This window comes from Delphinapterus leucas, chromosome 3 (assembly GCF_059928025.1).
Source record: "Delphinapterus leucas isolate spDelLeu-1000000601 "Yukka" chromosome 3, BTC_Dleu_Yukka2, whole genome shotgun sequence".
NCBI classification, from domain to species: domain Eukaryota; kingdom Metazoa; phylum Chordata; class Mammalia; order Artiodactyla; family Monodontidae; genus Delphinapterus; species Delphinapterus leucas.
In genome coordinates this window covers 52,731,043-52,755,749 of record NC_143131.1, presented here as the reverse complement: position 1 = coordinate 52,755,749, position 24,707 = coordinate 52,731,043, and the positions used below count along the sequence as shown (strand labels likewise).

Sequence of the window (24,707 nt, the reverse complement as noted above, 5' to 3'; positions counted from 1 at the left end):
GTCTGTTTTTCCTTCAATGGACAATGTGTAGACACATAAAATTTGAGTAGTGGCTCAACATAATTAGAGTAATGTATTTAGAAACTGATGTGTGATCAGTGATGAGTGGATTAGATTGGAGGAGCGGGGGAGGGATAGCATATGTCATGCTGAATCCTGGGCAAAATGTTGTAGAGATTGCAAAGGATCTGGGGTAACCAGTAAAACTTCCTAGAGTGAAATTCCCTGGTGGCACAGTGGTTAAGAATCTGCCTGCCAATGCAGGGGACATGGGTTCAAGCCCTGGTCTGGGAAGATCCCACATGCCGCAGAGCAACTAAGCCCGTGTGCCACAACTACTGAGCCTGCGTGCTGCAACTACTGAAGCCCGTGAGCCTAGAGCCTGTGCTCTGCAACAAGAGAAGCCACCACAATGAGAAGCCCACGCACTGCAACGAAGAGTAGCCCCTGCTCGCCACAACTAGAGAAAGCCCACGTGCAGCAACGAAGACGCAATGGAGCCAAAAATTAATTAATTAATTAAAAAACAAAACAAAAAACTGCCCAGAGTGACATTCAGACACCAACTTGAGGCACAGAAAGTCTTTATATGAGGTGCTGGGGAAGGACCTAAAAAGTCATCTCCAGGCTAGCAGGTGACATAACTGCTCAATGTTCTTCAGCCAGATGCCAGAGAACTCTTCCGCTTGCCATGGCTATGTTGGTTCTAGTTATGCACGTCCAGATTGGAGTGGATCAGGGGTATAGAGAATGGGGGAACTGTTCCTAGGCCCAGTTTAGTCTGGAGTAGGACTGTCTGCAGGAGGGGGCCCATTCTAGAACAGCTGCAATTCCTGACTGATCCACTTCAGACAGACTCTAATGCATGGTACCACCAACCGAATTCTAGGCAAGAGTAAATGTATTGACACACCACACAGCATTCATGAAGTCAGAATTTTGGAAAAGGTGAAACTGTCTTTCAGGCTTAAATTATTTCTGCAGTGTTTTGTTTGATTACAGCCTGCATTTAGAAGATGCTTGTCCTTCACTTTCCCATCTCCTTTTAGCCTTTGTCGGTAACTTTGTGGGCTCTACACAGGTGGTTCCATTTGTAATCCATTTGACACAGCAAGACTCTCATAATTAATGAAGCTCCCTACAGCACTGCCAGTGACCTGGAATGTAGGACAGGAGAGGTGCTGAAGCAGAGGAAAGGACAGAGGGCTGAGAGCCAGGAGACCTGGACGTTGCCGGGAGGCTGCCGGGAGCTGCAGCCGAGCAAGGGAGTTTTCTTCTGTGCACCTCTGTCTCCAGCCTTAAACTGGAAGCACAGAAGCAAAGGTCCCATCTCAAATAAAGGCATAATCACTATCCATTACAATTCCTGATCTTGGCCACCTTCCTTTATTTGTCACTGGAAATCAATTTAAAGCATATTGTTGTTGAGTCAAGTTTTGATTGTGGTGGGAAGGCGGGAAGATAGGATTCAATCTTGAAATGCTCAAATCAACATGGAAGAATTTCTGAGTTGCGGGACAGGATGGAGTCTGGAGAACAGGGGATTCAGAGCATTTCCAGTGTGGGTTCCCCACCCGCACCCTGTACGTGCCTGGCAGGATTTCCACATGGTCAGGGTTTGTGTAGGAAAAAGGGGGACCAGGAGCAGTATCTTTTCCCTTTTTCTCTCTGCTTCAAACTCACGTGTAAATGGAATGAAAAGAGAAAGGAAAGAAGCAGGCAGAAGGAAAACAGATGGCTCTCTATAATGCTTTTCATCCAGTTAGAATTATGTTTTGACAATAAGGTCCTACAGAAAAAAACTGGAACACATTTTCCCACATTTCACCCCACATCATTTTCTGCATAGATTAGACCTGTGTAATAAATCAATCTCCTGGAAAGAATTCCAGGAAGGTCATGGGGCAGCCTCTATGCTCTATCTTGGTATACGCAGAGAGAGGGATCTGGCTGATCTGCTGATTAAAATAGTGCCGCATGCATCTGCTAAAAAATGTTCCCATGGTGACTCCAACAGACCTGCTCTCCTTCCTTCAGGCCTTCTCAGACATCCCAGCGGAGACTTGCATTCCCCTTCCCCACCGCTCCGCTCCCAGTGACGTCTTGCTGTGAGTACCCATTAAACATGCTCAGAACAGAGATGTATCTTCACGTGCTAAGGGTTCCCATTTCTCCCCCCAATGAAGAAACCTTAATTTCCCACAAGACTTCACCTGAATTTTAAAAATTATTTTAAAATCATACAGCATTACTCCCTCCTGAAGAAGTCCTTCTATCTCCTAGCTTTTTCCTTTGCATGGCCCAAATGGATTTAGGGTTCAAGTCCTAGGCATCACTTGTTTCGATTTTTCCCTTTTCACTTGTGTTTTCACTCATATTATCAATCATTCATTACTATTATTATATTTTTAAAATGTATTTAAAATTCTAATTATTTTTTCCATTTATAAAAGTAATACAAAGTCATACAAAATATTTCTACTATAATTTTGGATTTTTCTGGCCACACCACTTGACATGTGGGATCTTAGATCTCTGACCAGGGATCGAACCCACACCCCCTGCAGTGGAAGCGCAGAGACTTAACCACAGGACTGCCAGGGACGTCCCAGTATTTCTATTATACTTTTTGTGATTATAAAAATGTCCTAAGTAAAGAAAATAAAATTTCTATTTTTCCAATAATGCCCGATTCAAAAACTGTTGGATGAACTTTCACTAAATATAGAGGGAATGTTTCAGATATTTAATTTAAAATATAGGCTATGGCATCCATGAAACTCAGCCTGGGGGGCTGTGGGTTGTCATCCTCCTAAGCAACTGGATGTGAAGTAAAAGAAGACCAACCACATCCTGTTGGTGGGGGGGACTTGCCCTACATAATACAAAGGTGAGGATAGCTTCAGACATGAGCCCCAAATCCAAAGTCTCAGAGATCAATATTCTGGAGAGCTGGCTCAGGATCAACCTTTCATGGATGCTACACATAGTCTGCTTCAGAGTGAAATGTAGCAGGTATTGTTCAATTTAATGATGATTTGGAGTTTTCCTGAACTAGGTTGGTGGGCCAGCTGGTAAATATCAATAATAACAATAATAATAATGCATCTGTTGAGCGCTTGCTCTCTGTAAGGTTGGTAGTGGGCATTGACATGCGTTTAATCATTTAATCCTTACAACAAGCCTCTGAAGTAGGTGGTCTAATTTCTTTTTCAGGGATAAGGAAATGTACATTTCCAGAAGTTAAACTACTTGTTCCAGGAAAATGGCAGAGCAAGCGTCGGAACCCAAGGCTAGCCTTAACCATGCTTATTTCTAGCAGCAAACTTGCAGGCTGTGTCCAGAGGGCTCTCATTACTACAACACTCTGTAGTAAAACACTGTTTTCTTAAAACCCTACAAGGCCTCCCAAACACTGTACCGACGGCTCAAGCCAGGAACCCTCGGTCACCAGGCCCTTTGGGGGTGCTTGCAGTTTACCTGATGCACCACATTGCTGGTCTCTTCTTTTCTTTTCTTTCTTTCTTTTTTTTTTTTACTTTTCTTATTATTAAATTTTATTTATTTTTTAATTGAATTTTATTTCTTTTATACAGCAGGTTCTTATTAGTTATCCACTTTATACCTATGATTGTATATATGTCAATCGCCCGCCTCTTATTTTCTGTTACCTGCCTCCGTCCCTTGCAGCTCAGGTCACACTACACTGTCTGGTGTTCTCACCTCCACCTCTCCACCTTCTGCCACGCTGCTCCTTGAGCCAAGTGGAGCTCCCGCTCTGCTGCCAAATCTTCTCCCTCCTCACCCAGAGGCAAGCAGCACCCTGCCCTCCCTCCCGCCTGGGCTTTGCTCGGTGGAAACAAGGTGTATCTTTCTTACTTCTAAAAACCCTTTCTCCACCCTCTATGGACCACCCTCTGAAGCTGATGCTTCCCTTAAGGCTGCTCTGGCCATATGTGCTTAGTGAAAGTGATTATTATTAGTCCTTTGTACATATCTTCAGACTCTGGGGCTGCAAAGTTGGGTGCAGGTTGAACAAACATTTAATGTTTATGCTGGGTGTTATTCTACTATGTTCCGAGCATTTCTCTAGGTACTGAAGATAAAACAGTTAACAAAAGCATACAGAGGCCCTCCCCTCACAGAACTTACATTCTAGTGAATATCCCCTTTCCCTTTCTGTGTTTCTGCTTCCTTTTCTGGTGTATACGCCCATAGGATAGTTCCGGAGACAGGCTACCTGGGATCACAGCTCAGCCTTTCTACTTACAGTCTGTGTGACCTTGGCCAAGTTAGTTAACCTCTCTGTGCCTCAGTTTCCTGTAAATTGGGAAACATGAATAGCATTTCCCTCAAAGCTGTTATTAGAATTAAATAAGTTAATGTAGTTAATACATCTAAGGTATTTAGGGTAGTGGCTGTGATATTGTAATTTATATATATTTGGTCTCTGACCTCATTCTTGGCACAGAGCTACCAAAACTCTGGGAACTTCCTTAGAGAGCAATAAAGATGTCTTTTGTTATGTTAATGATGTGACTTTTGGAAAACACCTGAGGATGGGGGCTGGTTGCTAGGAGAATCAACTATGTGATTGGAGGGTTAACAATTTCAGTCCCACCCCCTGACTTCCAGGGAGGGGAGAGGGGCTGGAAGTTGAATCAATTGCCTATGGCCAGTGATTTAATCGGTCATGCCTGTGTAAGAAGCCACTATAAAAACTCAAAAGGACAGGGTTTGGAGAGCTTCTGAGACTGGGGAGAGTGGTGCTCCTGGAGAGGGCATGGGATTTCTGTGCCCTTTCCCCATACCTTGCCCTGTGCATCTCTTCTCTCTGGCTGTTCCTGAGTTATATCCTGTAATAATAAACCGGTGATCTGGTAAGTAAAATGTTTCTCTGAGTTCTGTGAGCTGCTCTAGTGAACTAACTGAACCTAAGAAGGAGTTCATTGGACCCTCTGATCTATAGCTGGATGTCAGAAGCTCAGGTGACAACCTGGACTTGGGATTGGTGTCTAAAGTTGGGGCTGAGGGCGGGCAGTCTTTTAGGACTACTGAACCCTTAACTCATGGAATCCGACGCTGTCCCCAGTTAGTGTCAGAATTCAGTTGAACTGCAGGACACCCAGCTGGTGTCCGATAATTGCTTGGTGGTTTGGAAAAACCCCCATACATTGGAATTGGATGCAAAATCACAGTGGCAATTTATGTTAATTATTACTATTACTTTGTTTAGATAACAACACAACACGTGGTTGGCAGGGATCTTCCTTTGGAAGTGTTCTTAAGTCTCTTCCGCTTGGCTGTAAACTTCTTAAAGGGCCAAGTCTTCAGTTCTTTTGTGTTTGCCACACATGGTGTGGTGCTTTTCACAGCGTATACAATGAATAAATGCTCTTGACTGATAGGGCCAGTGGAGGAGGTGTCTGTTGTGTCATCAGAGTGTTTCTCAGCTCCCCCTCAGAGCAAAACTGCATTCACCTGATAAACTTCTCATTCGCTTGTCTTCTCGAGGAAAGACAACTGTAGGCTCAATGCCTTCTACTGCTTGTGTAAAAACAACAAACTTGCTTTAATTTCTGAAGAAACAAGACCCAAGGTTATCATGTTAAAAACATCCTCTGCCTCAAAGAGAAATGACAAGACTCACCTTGATTTTTCAATGGTAAAGGCATAGTTTCCCTGAGTTTGCTTAAAAGGTTTTTCATTTCTCGCATGTCTCTGTAAAATTGATAAAAAGAAAAACTATCAGCTGTAAAGTTTTGAAATGTAATCTCAAACCGTCTGTTCTGTGAGACAACTGAAGGACAAAGTCTGTGCCTAACTGTACCAGCTCGAGCTTCCAGTAGGCAAATATTGCATTTATTTTGCTTGTATAAGAAAAAAGAAAATCTGAGTTGGGTTGGCTCTGGAAGGAATAAGAATTACTCTGACACACGTTTCCGCAGGGCATTCTGCTATAGGAGCCCTCATATCTGCCTTCAGTTGGACCTGGCTGAGATCAGAGAAGAGCCTCTGGTAATGAGGACAGTACTTCACGTTTCCAAGGGCAGGTGAAGGGCACGCAACTAGAACAACAGGAGAACCCTGGGCAAAGCTGAGGCTGGGTGATGATGTTCTCATCTGGTCCAAGGGCTGTCCTGCCTGTGTGGTTTCACTCCCTGTCGTCTCTCATTATCGTGATTGGAATTCACAGCAACACAGGTGTTAAGCATTCCCAAGGGTCAACACATTAAATTGGCTTGGAATGTTTTTAATGTGCAGCCCAGTTTGAGACCCACGGATTTCTTAGGGCGAAGTGATAGGGAGAAGCAAGGAAGCCCCCTCCCAGACCAGGTCTACTGTGCCTACTTCTCCCAGTCACTCCCACCGCCTTTGACCAGAATCTGAACTTTTAGGCTGAACTGAAATACCTCCAACGCTGAGGGCTAGACTCTCCTATTATTATTATCAGCCGTAGCTTGCTCTCTGACAAGCTTAAAAGGCTTGGATAGAGATTCTGTGCGAGGTTTCTGAGAAGGAACATGGCTTTGCTGAAGGATTGCACACTGACCATGGCACTTTGGCAGATATTCCTGGGAATAGAGCAAAGCATTTTCTACTTTATAAATTAAGAGAAATCACTCATCATTTGTCTATGGCTCTACCAAACTGTGCCAAACAGCTTTATTGTTTGAATTGTTGGATTTCCAAGCTTAGACAAAATCCCAGTTTTATTAATAGCACGTAATTACCACATGCTTCAATTTTCTATAAACACAGAAATTTGGTTAATTAGCTTTAGAATTATATTACAATCTGAAAGTAGAACTACAATGGCTCTAAATGTCACTGTGTGATACATTTCTAAAAATAAAAAAATAGCGTTCATTATCTTGTCAATGACTCAACCCCACACACACAGAGTCCTAGATGGAATTGCCTAGTGTTCAGCGGCTTCGTGCTGGCTCTGGGGACATCAGTAGCAAAGGACAAGATATCAGTGTGAAGGCCAATAAACAAGGGGCTTGTCCCTCTGCCTCACAGAATGGAATTTTTAGCATCTAGATGCGTTTATGATTATATTATTGTTATTGCTTCCTTTTCCCAAATGAAATAGAATCACTGTAGAATCTCTTCTTCCCAAGAAAGAAACTCCCTCTCTAGCCGTGAGCTACTGCTTGTTAAGACAAATGCATTAACTCACTTTGACCACTAAGGGGCCATCATCTACATCCTGGGAGAGTAAGAGACAGCCCTTTGGAAAGCTGTCTGTGAACTGGACAGAACACTCAGCCCCTGACTGGCAACTGAATAGGCCATGCCATACACCTGAAATCTGAGAATCTACTGGAGACATCTTTGCACGATTTTGAATTCTTCTCCCTTAAACAAATGGAGATTTTGGGACCCATCCTGGTGGGTGAGCTGTGATGGGTATATAGATCCACCTTTCTCCCTTCCCAAGGAAGCACTCCATTTTCATCTCCATGGAGATGCAAGACTGGTGGAGTGGGAAAAGCAGAGGCCTGGGAGCCCACATCTCCTGGAGGCTCTGCTGTCATTCCGCAGATGGATTTGGAACCCTTACCGTCTCTCATCTCCGTTTACTGAGAGCTCTGCTTCTGAATCTGAAAGAGAAAATCTCGACTCTCTCTAGCCCCTGAGTGTTAACTAGAGGAGGGTTGGCAGTCTATTTAGGGTAACTTCCCACTTACCTTTCAGTGTTCTCAATGTCTGTGGAAACCTGCCAGGAATGTTGCTGAATATCCGCAGGGGATGATGAGTCCTCTAGAGCAGGTGTTTCAGCACACTCCTCAATCTTGCAATCCAAACTCTTGGTTCCCCCTCCAGGCTCCTTTCCTAAGGGGGTTGGTGTTGGTAAAGAGAAGAGGATAAGAAATCATAAATGCAAATTGTATACCCAAGATATCACTGCAAACGTTGGCTATGCTTTGAGTCAAATGCTCCATTAACCCTAGAAACTTCTTTGAATACTAAAGTAATGTGTGTGTGTGTGTGTGTGTGTGTGTGTGTAGCATATTTTCACAACATTCTGGGAAAGCTATCTGAGGTCAATGCAACCTGAAGATCAAGATTAAAGTAAGGGCCCTGCCTTTGATGGAGTATTGGTGCTTTGTAACCCATTCTTCGTGAGTTAGATCGGATCAGCTAGGGAGAGGAGATTCAGCCTGTGAAATTGTGCTGCTTTTTCGGTCCTCAGATGCAGGGGCAGGTAAAAGGGCCAGGGGCAGGTGACACCCAGCAGAAGAAATAGGACCTCCTGCCGTTCTCTCTGATTCTGACACTAGCCCTCTGGGCCTGTGAGAAGCGGCAGAGATTATGGACCTGCCTTCCATTTCCTTGGCTCTCCGACCTCCTTCAGGGTATCATTCTATGAGGAAAGAGCCCAGTCTCAAGATCCAGCCCCACTCTGCTGAGACCACAAAGTGCAATCAACTAAAGCACCATGTACTGGGGAGCCATCCACAGTAGTGAACTGCCAATGCACTAAGACTTGTATTTACCGGGACTGATCTCAAGGGAATAAATCAATACTTTCTGGAAACAAATCTCCGAATTGGTTAGGCCATACATTCATATGAAATTAAATGGGAGTTATAGTCCATGGCCCCGATATCCTCTGTTAATGTCTTTTATTCTGCCTTGAACTTCTGGGTATCTGCAAGGGTGTATCTTGCTATCGTGGGAATGGCATACGAGGCCCAAGAACTGGGTGTTCATTTTTTATTTGTGTGTGTGTGTGTTTTCCTGCTGTGCCGCATGGCTTGCGGGATCTCAGTTCCCTGACCAGGGATCGAACCTGGGGCCCCAGCAGTGAGAGCGCCGAGCTCTAACCATTGGACTGCCAGGGAATTCTCAAGAACTGGGTTTTATTTATTTACTTTCATTTTTAAAATATATCTTTATTGTAGTATAATTGCTTTACAATGTTGTGTTAGTTTCTGCTGTGCAACAAAGTGAATCAGCTATAGGTATACATATATCCCCATATCCCCTCCCTCTTGAGCCTCCCTCCCACCCTCCCTATCTCACCCTTCTAGGTCATCACAAAGCATCAAGCTGATTTCCTTGTGCTATGCAACAGCTTCCCACTAGCCATTTTACATTTGGTAGTGTATATATGTCAATGCTACTCTCTTACTTCATCCCAGCTTCCCCTCCCCACTCTGTGTCCTCAAGTCTGTTTTCCACATCTGCATCTTTATTCCTGCCCTGCCACTAGGTTCATCAGTACTGTTGTTTTCGATTCCATATATGTGCATTAACATATGGTATTTGTTTTTCTCTTTCTGACTTCACTCTGTATGACACATTCTAGGTCCATCCACCTCATTACAAATAACTCAGTTTCGAAGAACTGGGTTTTAAACCTGGCTTTTTCAGTTGTTCATTAATCACTTGTTCATTCACTCACAATATTTCCTGCGTGTCAGCTAAGTATCGGGTACTGGGCTTGGTACTAGAGAGACAGAGGTGAAAGAAAGGATAGTCTTTGTCTCATGGAGCTTAAAGTGCTGGAGATAGGCAACGCGGGTTCGTGCCCTGGTCTGGGAAGATCCCACATGCCGCGGAGCGGCTGGGCCCGTGAGCCATGGCCGCTGAGCCTACGCGTCCAGAGACTGTGCTCCGCAATGGGAGAGGCCACAACAGTGAGAGGCCCGCGTACCACAAAAAAACCAAAAAAACAAATAATTACAAAGCTGTTGTATAATATTATGTAGTCTGGTATAAATGGTAGCTATATTGTTGCTTTCACTCTTTCAACCAGTTTTATTTGTATTATGTAGCTACATCTCCAGACTGGTTGTTAAGAAATCGTTACAGCCTGTATCATTGAACATTCATGAGATGGCAGCTCCACCTGGTTACCTCGTAGCTCAATTTCCGTAATCATAATATGATTGTTTTTGCATGTTTAAAAAAATAAAACAAAAACACTTATGAAAAGGAAGGCTCTTTATGGTAAAATCTAATGGGAAGCTTTTCCCTTGGATTCCTGATCTGAAGGCGACTAGCAAAAATCTCATCCCTGTCATTTCTAACCCATGTAGTAGCAACACAAGGAGAAAGAGACAAGCAATTAACTGGTAATTAACTGTACAGCATTCATCAGCCTATAGTAGAAGTGGACCTCTGAATATTCAACCAAAGCACAAACACAAGTTTACTGATGAAAACTTTTGATCCTTTTGTGTATACTTTATACACATTGATCCTGGGTGATGGAATTGTTTTTTCCAATTTTATGGTATTGCTGTTGGGTAGAAATTAATTAAGTACATAGCATATTACCATTAAGTACATAGCATATTACCATTTCCCAGTGGGAGGGCACTGACCTCTTAAAAGCACTTGCATTGAATCTCCTGGTAGAGTGCACACATGCAGTCCACTTGGCACCTATCTCTGAGCAGTCAGCCTTGGGATGTGAGTCTGAGCAAGAGTGGCTAGCACTTGAGAGAGGGACAAAAGGGTGGGTGTCCCCCAAAACAGCCCTCTGCTTTTCAGAGCTCTAAAGGAGAGGGCCACCTGAAAGCACACATGGCTCCTGTTCTGCTCTTTTGGGTTTGAAATGCCATGGAGTATGGTTTGGATAGCAAATGGTGGATGAAGAAGATTCACACAAAGAAATTCTCTGCTTTATGGGCTCTGCTTGGCGTGGGGCCACTGTAGCCCCTACCCTGTGGTCAGGACTGTAGAGCCCAAAACTTTCATTCATGGAAACAGGGAGGACTCAAGATAGCGTGATGTTCCTTCTTGGAGTCCTCTATCTCCTTCATATGTACTCCTCTTATACACAAACACATATGTAAAGTCCAATCCACAATCACTTTGTGTACACTTCCTGTACTAATTCTACTTACATAAGACAAAAACATCCTAAAAAAAAGGTAACATAATTATTCATGTATTCCTGAAACATGCCTATGAGCTTGCAATGCCAAGTACACCCTCCTTTCCCTCATTTTCAGAGACTAGATATAACTCTGCTAATGCAGATGCACAAGAATGAAAAACTTGGATGCTGGACTTGCAGTTTGGTGCTTTCTGTCAGCTTACAAAATCTCTGCAGAATTTTGATTATATTACATCTTCTCTGGCTGGCACATCTTGAAAGACAAGAGATTGATAGGAATTGTAGGGGTTTTCAATTCCAGAACATATGTGGGGAGATCATAATTGCTCTCATTTACTGATAGCACTAACTTTACGCTGGGCATCCTCTCCCACTACAGTCCCTGTTTATTGCTTTAATAGAACACTTATCACTAATAGAAACTTATGTATTTGCTAACTGGTTTATTATTTGCTCACCCCAGCCCCACTCTCATCTCCCATCTCCCAAACTGGATATGTAAAGTATGTAAGGCCAGGAACCTTATCTGTTTTCTTCAGTTCTGTAAGTCCAGTACCAGATGAAAGCTTACATATCAGATGATTTCAACAGATATACAGCATCAAAAAAAGTAATTATACTATATATGTTATACAGCTTTCTTTCCCACGTTACTATGGTTAGAGATACTTTCATGTTAATGCATTCTGATTTATTTTATGCTTTTAAATGGATGCACAGTATCCCCTAGTAAGGAATTTACATTGTAATTCTTCCCTTTCTCCAGAGTATGCCAGTATTTGTATGGGACAGATCCTTTAAAGCAGAAAACTTGGACAAAGTATATGTATTCACATTTTGTACCTTAATATATATTGCCAAATTGGCCTCTGAAAAGTCTATGCTAATTTATATTTTCCTTCTACCAACTGTAAATGAGAGAATCTATTTCCCTACACCTTTGCCAGAACTTCATATTATCAATATTTAATTTTTGCTTATTTGATGAGGGTAAATAGAATCTCTCATTGAAGTTTCTTTTCACCTCTTTTATTACTACTGAGATTAAATTTGTTTTTCATAAGTGAATTGGCTGCCTGTATTTCTTCTTTTCATTTTCTATTCATATCATTTGCCCATTTAAAAAATAGGGCTGTCTTCAGGACCAGATGGCTTCACAGGCGAATTCTATCAAACATTTAGAGAAGAGCTAACACCTATCCTTCTCAACTCTTCCAAAATATAGCAGAGGGAGGAATACTCCCAAACTCATTCTACGAGGCCACCATCACCCTGATACCATAACCAGACAAGGAGTCACAAAGAAAGAAAACTACAGGCCAATATCGCTGATGAACATAGATGCAAAAATCCTCAACAAAATACTAGCAAACAGAATCCAACAGCATATTAAAAGGATCATACACCATGATCAAGTGGGGTTTATTCCAGGAATGCAAGGATTCTTCAATATACACAAATTAATGTGATACACCATATTAAAAAACTGAAGAATAAAAACCATATGATCATCTCAATAGATGCAGAAAAAGCTTTTGACAAAATTCAACACCCATTTATGATAAAAAATCCTGCAGAAAGTAGGCATAAAGGGAACTTTCCTCAACATAATAAAGGCCACATATGACAAACCCACAGACAACATCATCCTCAATGGTGAAAAACTGAAACCATTTCCACTAAGATCAGGAACAAGACAAGGTGGTCCACTCTCACCACTATTATTCAACATAGTTTTGGAAGTTTTAGCCACACCAATCAGAGAAGAAAAAGAAATAAAAGGAATCCAAATTGGAAAAGAAGAAGTAAAGCTGTCACTGCAGATGACATGATACTATACATAGAGAATCCTAAAGATGCTACCAGAAAACTACTAGAGCTAATCAATGAATTTGGTAAAGTAGCAGGATACAAAATTAATGCACAGAAATCTCTCGCATTCCTATACACTAATGATGAAAAATCTGAAAGTGAAATTAAGAAAACACTCCCATTTACCATTGCAACAAAAAGAATAAAATATCTAGGAGTAAAACTACCTAAGGAGACAAAAGACCTGTATGCAGAAAATTATAATACAGTGATGAAAGAAATTAAAGATGATACAAATGGAGAGATATACCATGTTCTTGGATTGGAAGAATCAACATTGTGAAAATGACTCTACTACCCAAAGCAATCTACAGATTCAATGCAATCCCTAGCAAAATACCACAGGTATTTTTCACAGGACTAGAACAAAAAATTTCACAATTTGTATGGAAATGCAAATGACCCTGAATAGCCAAAGCAATTTTTTTTTTTTTTTTGCTGTACGCGGGCCTCTCACCGTTGTGGCCTCTCCCATTGCGGAGCACAGGCTCCGGACGCACAGGCTCAGCGGCCATGGCTTATGGGCCTAGCCACTCCGCGGCATGTGGGATCTTCCCAGACCAGGGCATGAACCCGTGTCCTCTGCATCGGCAGGCAGACTCCCAACCACTGCGCCACCAAGGAAGCCCCAAAGCAATCTTGAGAAAGAAAAATGGAGCTGGAGGAATCAGGCTCCCTGACTTCAGACTATGCTACAAGGCTACAGTAATCAAGACAATATGGTACTGGCACCAAAACAGAATATAGACCAACGGAGCAGGATAGAAAGCCCAGAGATAAACCCATGCACATATGGTCACCTTATCTTTGATAAAGGAGGCAAGAATATACAGTGGAATAAAGACAGCCTCTTCAATAAGTGGTGCTGGGAAAACTGGACAGGTACATGTAAAAGTGTGAAATTAGAACACTCCCTAACACCATACACAAAAATAAACTCAAAATGGATTAAAGACCTAAATGTAAGGCCAGGCACTATCAAACTCTTAGAGGAAAACATAGGCAGAACACTCTATGACATAAATCACAGCAAGATCCTTTTTGACCCACCTCCTAGAGAAATGGAAATAAAAACAAAAATAAACAAATGGGACCTAATGAAACTTAAAAGCTTTTGCACAGCAAAAGAAACCATAAACAAGACCAAAAGACAACCCTCAGAATTGGAGAAAATATTTGCAAATGAAGCAACTGACAAAGGATTAATCTCCAAAATTTACAAGCAGCTCATGCAGCTCAGTATCAAAATAGCAAACAACCCAATCCAAAAATGGGCAGAAGACCTAAATAGACATTTCTCCAAAGAAGATATACAGATTGCCAACAAACACATGAAAGAATGCTCAACATCATTAATCATTAGAGAAATGCAAATCAAAACTACAATGAGATATCATCTCACAGCGGTCAGAATGGCCATCATCAAAAACTCTACAAACAATAAATGCTGGAGAGGGTGTGGAGAAAAGGGAACCCTCCTGCACTGTTGGTGGGAATATAAATTGCTACAGCCACTATGGAGAACAGTATGGAGGTTCCTTAAGAAACTACAAGTAGAACTACCATATGACCCAGCAATCCCACTACTGGGCATATACCCTGAGAAAACCATAATTCAAAAAGAGTCATGTACCAAAATGTTCATTGCAGCTCTATTTACAATAGCCAGGACATGGAAGCAACCTAAGTGTCCATCAACAGATGAATGGATAAAGAAGATGTGGCACATATATACAATGGAATATTACTCAGGCGTAAAAAGAAACGAAATTGAGTTATTGAGTAGTGAGGTGGATGGACCTAGAGTCTGTCATACAGACTGAAGTAACTCAGAAAGAGAAAAACAAATACCGTATGCTCACAGACATATATATGGAATCTAAGGGAAAAAAAATATCATGAGGAACCTAGGGGCAAGATGGGAATAAAGACACAGACCTACTAGAGAATGGACTTGAGGATATGGGGAGGGGGAAGGGTAAGCTGGGACAAAGTGAGAGAGTGGCATGGACATATATACACTACCAAATGTAAAATAGATAGCTAGTGGGAAGCAGCCGCATAGCACAGGGAGATCAGCTCGGTGCTTTGTGACCACCTAGAGGGGTGAGATAGGGAGGGTGGGAGGGAGGGAGATGCAAGAGGAAAGAGCTATGGGAACATATGTATATGTATAACTGATCCACTTTGTTATAAAGCAGAAAATGACACACCATTGTAAAGCAATTATACTCTAATAAAGATGGTAAAAAAAAATAGGGCTGTCTTGTTGATTTGTAAGAATTCTCTCTATGTAATAGATACTGATAATTTCCACTGCAGGTGAAACTATAAATTACTACCATCTGAGATTTAGAACTGTATTGAAGGATGACTCATTGATTATTTTTTCAGTACTGTCTAGGTTTAATGGTTTATTAAAAGATTTTACTCTTCTTGAGTTAAATTTGATAACTCATTTGTCCCAGAAAATTATTCACTAAATACATTTTTAATAGTATGGTTTTCTGTTGTAACTGTTTCATATCTCTAATGCTGTGTATTTATGGCTTACAATTTCTTTGTATTCCACTGTTTCTTGGATTCCATATCTTCCTGTTTCTTTGATTCATTTTCATTTTGCTGGAACATATCTTTAATTATTTCAGAGGAGATCTCTGAATACAAAATTTCTTAGTCTTTATATTACTGAAAATACTTTTTCTTCTCTATCTCTCTCTTGCTGTAGGCACACTTAAATTCTAATTGGCTGGATATAAAAATCTATGTTCTAACTAAGTTTCTCTCACAACTTGGATGATATTGTTCCCTTTCTTCTATCTATACCCAAGGATGCTATGTATGTAGCCTGTTTATGGCCCTCTGAAAATTTTTTATCTTTAAACATTTTGAGTTATGAAATGGTTCCTAAATATGTCTAGCTATGGATGCTTTATATATTACTCCTTTTTTTGGCATTTGATTGGCATTTGCAATCTACTTTCACCAATTTTTTATTTTGAAAATTTTCAAACCTATAGCAAACTTGCAGTAATACAATGAACATCCAAATATTCTAGTTTAACCAATTTTTAATATTTAGCCATATTTTTCTTTTATCTCTCTCATTCTCTGTGGGTGTGTGTATATATACATATATATAGGTTTCATATATATGGATTATGTGTATAACGTGTATATGTATAAATGTATAATATATATATATAATTTTTTGTTGAATCATTTAAGAGTTGCAGACATTAATGTTACTTTATCCCAAATACTTCAACATATAACTCCTAAAGAACAAAAATGTTTTCCTACATAACCTTAAAACAATTAGCACATGAAAAACTTTAATTTTGATTTAAATGTTTCAATTCAATTTGATACAATGCTATTATTTAATATATATATATTCTATATTCAAATTTCCCCATTTGTTCCAATAATGTCCTTTATAGCTTTTTTTTTTTTTACATTGAAGGATCCAAATAAGGATTATGTACCACATCTAATTGTCATGTTTCTTTATTCTCTTTTAATCTAGAATAGCATCCTTGTCTTTTTTCATTTTTCATGACATTGATATTTTTGAATAAAGAGTCTGGGCCAGTTGTTTTAAAGAATGTCTTTAAATTTGGATTTGTCTGATTGTTTCCACAAGTCTAGGTTCAGAGTAAACACTTTTGGCAAGAATATTATAGAAGTGATATTGTGTCCTTTTTAGTGCATTGCATTAGAAAGCGTATGTGTTTGTCCCATTATTAATGATGTTAGTTAAGTATTGATTACTTGGTTAAGGTGATTTCTTCCAGCTTTTACCATGGTAGAGGACTCTTTTTCCCTTTGTAAATATTAAGTAATCTATGGAGTGATTTATTAAGATGTTATAGCCTTTTCAATATAAATATTTCTTTAGGTTTGCAAAAAGTTTTTCTATTTTTCTTAATTATCTATTTCTCTCTGTTTTCCCTATTCTTTGAGAATCCTATTTCATGTTAGAGTCTCTGGATCTTAATTAGCCCTATATTCTATAGTCACTGTGGGGGGCTGAGCTCTGGGAGACTACCTAGACTTGACCTTTCAGGTCCCTATTTTAGGCTCTCAGTATTTCCATTATAATAATTGTTAAGAACTGTGAAGGGTCTGAGATTTCCCTCTACCTGTGAATTAACTTGTCACAATCTCATGGATCCTGGAAAGAGACACGAGACTCTGGGTTAGAGACAAAGAAAATTTAGTACTCACAAAATTGTAGTAGAGTATCAGCATTTGTGTTAATTTCTTGAGTTTTAATTCCCACAGGGAGACACAAAAAGAGCCAGATCATTATACCTCCACACACACACAGGAACCTTAATCTCAGGAACCCTGAGTTTAAGGATCTGAAGTCTTCTATAAGCATGTCTGCCCTTTGCGCCAGAGGGAAACATTTTCATTATGCCGAATCGTAAGCATGCCTTGCTCTGGAGGGGAGGCACTGTGTCTATTTTTCAAGAACATTTACTAAATAAACATCCTTGAAAAGATAGTGTAAAACAAAGGGCAGTCAGTGCCTCACTTTGCAAGAAAAACTCTGTTCCCTGAAATGCAAGAGCCTGAAGGAGAATTGTCTCCCAACACTAATTAACCCATCTATTAAAATTTTATTTGATGGATAACACTTTCATTTCCAACAAATCCCGTTGCTTCCTTTCTGTTACAGTTACTGCTTTTGAGGTATGACAGGCCTAAAATAAATCTGTTGATTACGTTTATATTTTAAATTCTTCATCTGTTTCTACTTTAAAATTTGTTCATCAAGTATTAGTTGTTTGCGTGTTGCCATTTGGTACCTCCCTTTCAGGGTGTTGATTTCTCTTAAAAATCTGCTCATCCCTGGATGTCTGTTTAGCTTTGTCTTTGAGGATCTCTTTTGCCCATCATTCTGATGAGTATCCTCCTTCTGGTGATTGGAAAAGGGGCAGGATGTGTGGCTGGACAATGTGTGTCTAAAGCTTGTCTTCAGGGTGCTTCTCATCTCCGTTGATAAGTTTACCTGGGCACACAGCCTATTTTTTGGGTCCCGTGTTTGCTTTGAGTTTCCTGTTTACAACTCCTACTCCAAAGAGATATGTGGAACAATTTAGCCTGGGAAAAAACACTGGAGTCATGTGTTCACTTTCTTCTTCCTCTGCAGCAGTCCTTATGGAGGATTCGAGTTACTTCACCCTCTGTTCTGCTTTGCTGCCTGGTCCTGACACTCACAGCAGGTGTCCTCCTGGGGTAAGCAATGATGGTCTTGGTTACTCAGTGTGGGGCAGCCCAGCTTTTCCTGAATGCAATTTCAAACATTTATTTCCCTGACAACAGCTCCAGAAATCCTTCCTGTGATTTGTATTTGTTGACTTCTACTTTGAAGTATGTCTGGAATTGATTTTATTTTTGTCGTATTTTTCTCCTGCCTGAATTTCTTTTGTTTCTTGAGTTTCTTATTGGTTGTGGCTTCATTTCTTCATTTATATCTACCAATCCAATCCCTGTTGCTTTCTAGCTTTGAGAAATTCCTCAATTTCTGGTTTGTTGAAATCATACTTCCTTGTTTTTCAGGGCCATGGGAGACTGTTTTGTGTCTGCCGACCTCTATTTTTTTTTTCCTCTTACAATTAGTAGGGCCCATTTGACAGAGTTATGGCAAATGGATTCTGAGTAAGAGTGATGTATGCCTCTTCCAGATTGGCTTCTAAAAATCCTCCCATGGGAACATCCATGCGTTCTTTTCTCCCCTGACAATTGGATGGATTTGGGGAATGGAAAGAATAAAAGGACCCACCCCACCCTAGCTCTGGCACTGGACTATGACAATGGTGAATAATGAACTCTCATTGTTCTAATCCATTGAGATTTGATGATGTTTCATGCAGCTGTTACCCTACCCTGACAAATATAAGAACTATTATGGATTTATTCTTTTCATTATATCTTTTGCTGTTATTTCGATGGGTTTTTAGTAGGAGGGGAAATATACGTATGAGTTCAGTCCAACATCTCTGGACAAGCTTCTTTTTCTCCAATTATACTCCCTCTCATTTAACAACAGATGCAGAATGAAAGCAAATTCCTTTGCTTATTCAATAATTATTAATTGAAACTTTATCTGCTCCAGGCACTGTACTAAATGCCGGAGATACAATGGTGAACACACTCAGGGTGATCAACTCTGGAGAGGACAGCAGACAACAAATCAGGTGTCTACCCCTCAATGTAACACGTGCCTGGGGGACACATTGCATAGGCATAGGCCCTGCCTTGGAGAGCCAGGAAAAGCTTTCTGCAGGAAAGTCCCATCTAAGTTACAAACCAAAGAAAGCATAGGGTAGACCATGTGAAAGGGATCGTTGTGGAGTGGGGCAGGGTGGACAATATGTTTCAGGCAGAGGGAGCAACTGGAAAGAACTTCTAAGTTCAAGTTCCTCGAAGTAGTTCAAGATGCCGAGGCAGTTGAGATGGGGTTGCTGGTGAGAGATGAGGCTGGAGAGGCTAGCAGGGCTGTTCCATAGATGTTCTTCTGAGCCACATTAAAAAGTTGGCAGGGGAGCGCCTCACAAACCTGAATGTTGGCCTGAGTTCTGCATCCCCAGCTTCCCCCGTTTGACCAGTTATCCTTAGAAGGAGCACCTGTTTCTAACATCAGGTGGGCTGTCTGCTCTGCTCTCAGGAAAGGGTCAAGCTGCTTCTAGATGGTAACTTCAAGTCAAAGTTTTACTTTGCCCAAGAGTGACTATGCATTTAAAATCATTTTTTATTATGAAATGAAAAACTCTGTTCCCTGAAACATCAATTTCAGGCCTCAGTGAACAAGTATTTTCTCGGGGAGGGGATGGAGGGGGAGGGGAGAAGGGGAGCCTTTAGAGCACCTTAAAATGTCACTAAGCTGGCTTCACCACTGTTGAGAACCAGGATGTCAAAAAGTTGGCCGCTTTCCTCAGGGCCTCACAAAGCTTTTGGCCTTCAGCTCCTTTGGGATTTCCATGTATTTTTAGCCTGTTTATGGATAATATAATAGGCATGTTTGAGGAAAAGTTAAGGGAAACCACACATGAAGCACATACCAGTTTGGAAGGCTAGTTATTCTTATATTTGTGAGAAATGGTCAGTTGTTTAGGAGGAACAAAAACACATGTGATTGTGGGGCAGCCTCAAGAGTCCCAGAAGACTGAGCTGGGGTCCTTTATTTAGAGTGGAGGCCCCTTTATCACACTCCACTCTGGAGACCTCTTTCTTCCTCTTGATCTCATTTCTCCCATCCTCTTTCTTTTCTATTCATATCTTCCTCTCTCCATTTCCCCTTCTCCTCTCCACTCCTTTCTTGCCTGCCTGTCTTCAGCCTATAGTGACAGTAGGAAGCATTGCCATAGTGTCTCCTTGGAGGCCCCGAGTTTGGACTCCGATGGCCAGCAGAGTCAATTTTATCCATTTGTGTAAATTTCCCTAGGAATCAAAACAAAACAAACTAATCTTCTCTGAGCTAATATTCTGTCACTGCACTATCATTTCCTTGATGGCAGGGGCAAATTTCCTATGTCCTTTGTGCTCTTGACACATTATCTGCTATGATACTATCCACAGGGAAGGCTCTCGGGACAGTTTTCATACTGACTGTGAACAACTAAATGAACACAGTTTACATGAGATGCGTGGAAGCTTATCCACATGGTTACTCTCACTCTCATGCATTTTCATGACGGGTAGGAGATTTATAACTCCATCCAGTGTGAAAAGGACTGGGGAAATGGAAGCTGTTTGTTAAGTAATCCACTTTTACTCTTGCATTTCCAAAAAGCATGTAATTGAAATAGAAATAAGTTATATTAGTTCAGTTAGTTGTTTGCCTATATTAAAAAATAGTTTCAAAGGCTTTTCTACACTGTGGTAAGAAGATATTCATAGTGCCATAAACACATAGCGGAAAATAATACTTATACCATAAACAGAAATCCATTCTTGCCCATACACTGGGAAATAAACATTTTCCGATACAGAGCTATTTCCTTCCCCCACCCTGTGTCCTTCTCTGTGCTCCTTGTGACACTGTAGTCCTATCATTGACCCCAGAGTAGTAGTCATCTTGGTGGTTCCATTAGCTGAGTGAGGAAGCAGAATCACAGGGCACAGGAGAAGAGCAGACAATGGAAACACATTTGAGGGAGGTCCCTGTGAGGCTTTCACTTCTCCATTTCCAGCCCCTAAGGTAGAGCAGAACAATGTGCAGACGGTATTGACTGTATAGTTAATTAATTTCAACTTTCCTTTAATGGGCATCATGGCTAAATCATGCTCCCTTTGGATCACAGCAAATATCTTATAAATCATTAAATGATCTACGGAGTTAACTTTCCCTCTCATCTTAAAAGTAACTCTCTGAACTTATTTTGGTAAGAAATTAAATATACAATAAATTTTAGCCATTAAACATGGTATTTTGGAATTTGCGCACCAATCATTGTCAGATGTGTGGATAAAATTCAGCCCATGGTGCTAGTATCTTTCATTTCCCGATTTGATATGTTCTCTTGCCTTTCTCCAATGTAGCTTAGTGGGAAATGGTCTGGTGTAGTGGAACAATCATGAACTTTGCAGCAGGATTAATGTGCTCTGTGACCTTGAACAACAAGTTACCTCTTTGAGCCTCAGCTTCTCCATCAGTAAAATGGGAAAAACGATACTTGAGGATGAAATAAGATGACATGTATAAAGCCCCTGGCAAGTAAAAAGTATACAATAAGTGGAAGCTATTATCATTGCTGTTATCCTAGTCCTCAGCTGACATCTACTTTGACAAAAGGTGATGAATATTGTGTCCTGTTCACTGTTTGGTATTGATATATGAGGACACGGAGACAGAGTAATAGATGGTGTTAGATTGCCCTTACATTCCAGAAGTTGCTTATATTTGGGTTCTTCAGATAGTACAAGTTGTTCTGGTCTTGGGTCCTTTGCATTAGATACCAATGTTTATGAAGTTGTGTCCTTCTTGTCATTAAATCTCAGATTAAGTTCTACCTCCTCGGAGAGCTTTGACCATCCCTTCTAAAGTAGCCACCCAGGCATGGTCACTTTCTATTACATTACCTATTCTAATTATTGACATTGTAATTTTAGTGTTTGGGAGTTTTAGAAATTTTTCCCCCCAAATTTTAGAAATTCTCGTGAATATTTCTCTTCACGAGACTATATACTCCATAAGAACAGGGATCTCTTCAGCCCTGATCGTTTCAGTCTCCCAGTACCTTACACAGGTGCTCAACAAATATTTGTTCAAAGAACAAATGCATGTTTCCACTCATAATTTGAATCATAATCTATTTTAAGATTTATTCTGCTTCATTTCTTCAAACCTAATGTTCTATTTTAGTATCAATTGCCTCATTACATTGGAAAATAAGGCTTTACTTGTGGTTTTATTCTATTTCTGTCTCTGCATTGCTTGTTTCTTTTATTGGTGGGTCATTTTCTTTACATTTCTTAATAGGAGGCTGAATACCCTGGAGTCTTTACTGCTCATATTCTATTCTTTGTCTTAAGTTTATCCTGTATTTTGCTGGATGGATGGCGGTTCATTAATTTCTTATGAGAGCATCTTGAGCTCTCAACTCCCACTAGAGTTTGACATTTCTCTCTTCTTTCCCCTTTTGTGACTACATTTCCTCCACATTTTTTCTCTCTTTATGTATCCTGGTGGCACATTGCAGGGGAAGAACCCATCTTATCTTAGGGGGAGGAAGGGATAATCGTATACCTCAAAGGACCTGGGGACAATCTGGCTGTAAGTGATGGCAGAAGAGTGGAGCAGAGTCAGAGAAGACCCTTGAGAGAGCAAGGAGAGATGAAAATAAAGATGAAGGAGCAAGTTCACATGTGAAGGGGGGCTGCACTGGAGTGCTCTCTCTTCTCTGCTGCTTTCAGAATGGGAAGGTTGTCAAAACTGACTGACTGTGGGGAGAATGGGAGAGAGGAAAGCTGTGGTCCAAACGGCAGGATCATCAATTCTCTTAGAAATCTGGCTTCACTTTCTGTCAATAGAGTGAATGAAACCCGTGGTCACATTTTATCTGGTGTCAGGAAACAAGCAATAATGGTCAATATGATACATGGATTCAGTTGTGGGGAAAGACTTCCTACCTAATTAACTGTGAAGAAGTGAGAGAAACTATTTTTCACTATAAACATAGAAATTAGACTTTGTCAAGTAATGGCCCAAGCTAAAACTTTAAGTGTTAAAATATGAGATTACACAATGCCTGAAATTATTCCCATCTGTCATCTTCTCCACAGGTTTTCAGAACCACACTCTGCATGGTATAATCCAATAGCCTTTATTAAATGTGGGTTTTTATCTTATATTACCATAATTTACTTTAACTTTCTTGGCCATGAAATAAGACAATCATCTTAGTACTGTTTGTCTTCATTTTTTTGGCAATAGCATGATCTTATAAAGTATAAAAGATTTCCAAGTAGATTGTACCAATCAGACTTATGAGACAGCAAAAATTCAGAAACATGGTGCATGCAAAAATCATGAAGGTCCACTGAAGATGTTGTTAAGGACAAAGGATATTTATAATTTGCTTAATTGGGAGAGAAGGACAATCTTCATTATTAAATTCAAGCTTTCTGCAGAAAATGAGATTTAAAATGATTTCAGGCTTATTTTTCCCAGAAACAAACCATACTCCTTGCCCCTGCGGTAACCTTGTGTGACCTTTTTCTTCAAAGAGTAAAAACATGACTACTCAATACAATAGTAAAATTAAATGTGATATTCAATACTTTCTGGACTTATGGTGGCAGTCAGGGAGGTAATTAGAAATAAAAATAAATTAAGGGGCTTCCCGGGTGGTGCAGTGGTTAAGAATCTGCCTGCCAATGCAGGGGACACAGGTTGAAGCCCTGGTTTGGGGAGATCCCACATGCCACGGAGCAAGTAAGCCCATGCACCACAACTACTGAGCCTGCACGTTCTAGAGGCTGCGTGCCACAACTATTGAGCCCGTGCGCCACAACTACTGAAGCCCATGTGCCTAGAGCCCGTGCTCCACAACAAGAGAAGCCACTGCAATGAGAAGCCTGTGCACCATAACGAAGAGTAGTGCCCGCTCGCTGCATCTAGAGAAAGCCCACATGCAGCAGTGAAGACCCAACGCAGCCAAAAATAAATAAATTAAATAAATAAATTAAAAAAGTAAAAGTACAGAGAATTGGAAAACAATTTGGCTTCAGAATCTAATCACAACAAAAAATTGACCAGAGACTCTCATATAGAGCCCAAATAATGACTCAATTACAATTCCTGTTTTTCCTTGATAGAAGACAAAGAGTAAAGAAGAATTGGCCAAGCTGTAATAAGAAATTAGGATGGAGAAAAAATTAGCTAACCTAAAACTTATCAAAATACGAATTTTTACCATAGCATTAAAAGAAACATACCAGAAAGAGATTCTAAGCAGAAAGAGATTTCGAGTGTTATAGACTAGAATGGGAATCACCATTCCCCTAAGACTCTGAGGACGAAACTCATCCCTCAGTATCTGTATGTGTGTGTGGGAGAATGGGGGGTTGGTTCTAGGACTTGCCATGGACACCAAAATCCATGGCTCAAGTCCCATAGTTGGCCCTCTGTATCCGTGGTTCCATATCTGTAGATTCAAACAGCCATAGATTGTAAGCATAGTACGTGATCTGCGATTGGTTGAATCTGTGAGGGCCAACTCTATTTGATTTCTTGAAGGGACTGAGTGAGTTCATCTAGACAGGACCCCTTCCAGCCCAAGGCCACACTAGAGATACCACTGTTTGGATAAAGAGTATATTATCTGGCATCTTAATTCTTGGTAGACAGGCTTCTGTCTAGTGGTGATAAAGAATAAAGCATACAACAAAGTTGAAAGTATGTACTTAGGTGAGTAAGAATAGCCAGGTAAGGGCTTGAAAGTTTCCATTTTTATACATA

At 40.6% G+C, this 24,707-nt stretch overlaps 1 protein-coding gene across 2 annotated transcripts in view; it reads right to left on the bottom strand.

Annotated features, from left to right (window-relative positions):
- The window catches only part of RGS7BP (regulator of G protein signaling 7 binding protein), a 116,497-nt gene that overhangs the window by 13,286 nt on the left and 78,504 nt on the right, over positions 1–24,707 (bottom strand). Inside the window, exons 4-5 of one of the 2 annotated variants that reach the window (XM_022596674.3) lie at positions 7,698–7,842; positions 5,651–5,721 (exon numbers count right to left, since the gene is read on the bottom strand). In XM_022596674.3, coding sequence (XP_022452382.1) covers positions 5,651–5,721; positions 7,698–7,842 — 216 coding nt within the window. Of the gene's footprint in view, positions 1–5,592; positions 5,722–7,697; positions 7,843–24,707 lie in introns of those variants that run through there. The other variant, XM_089908909.1, reaches the window with a different exon arrangement.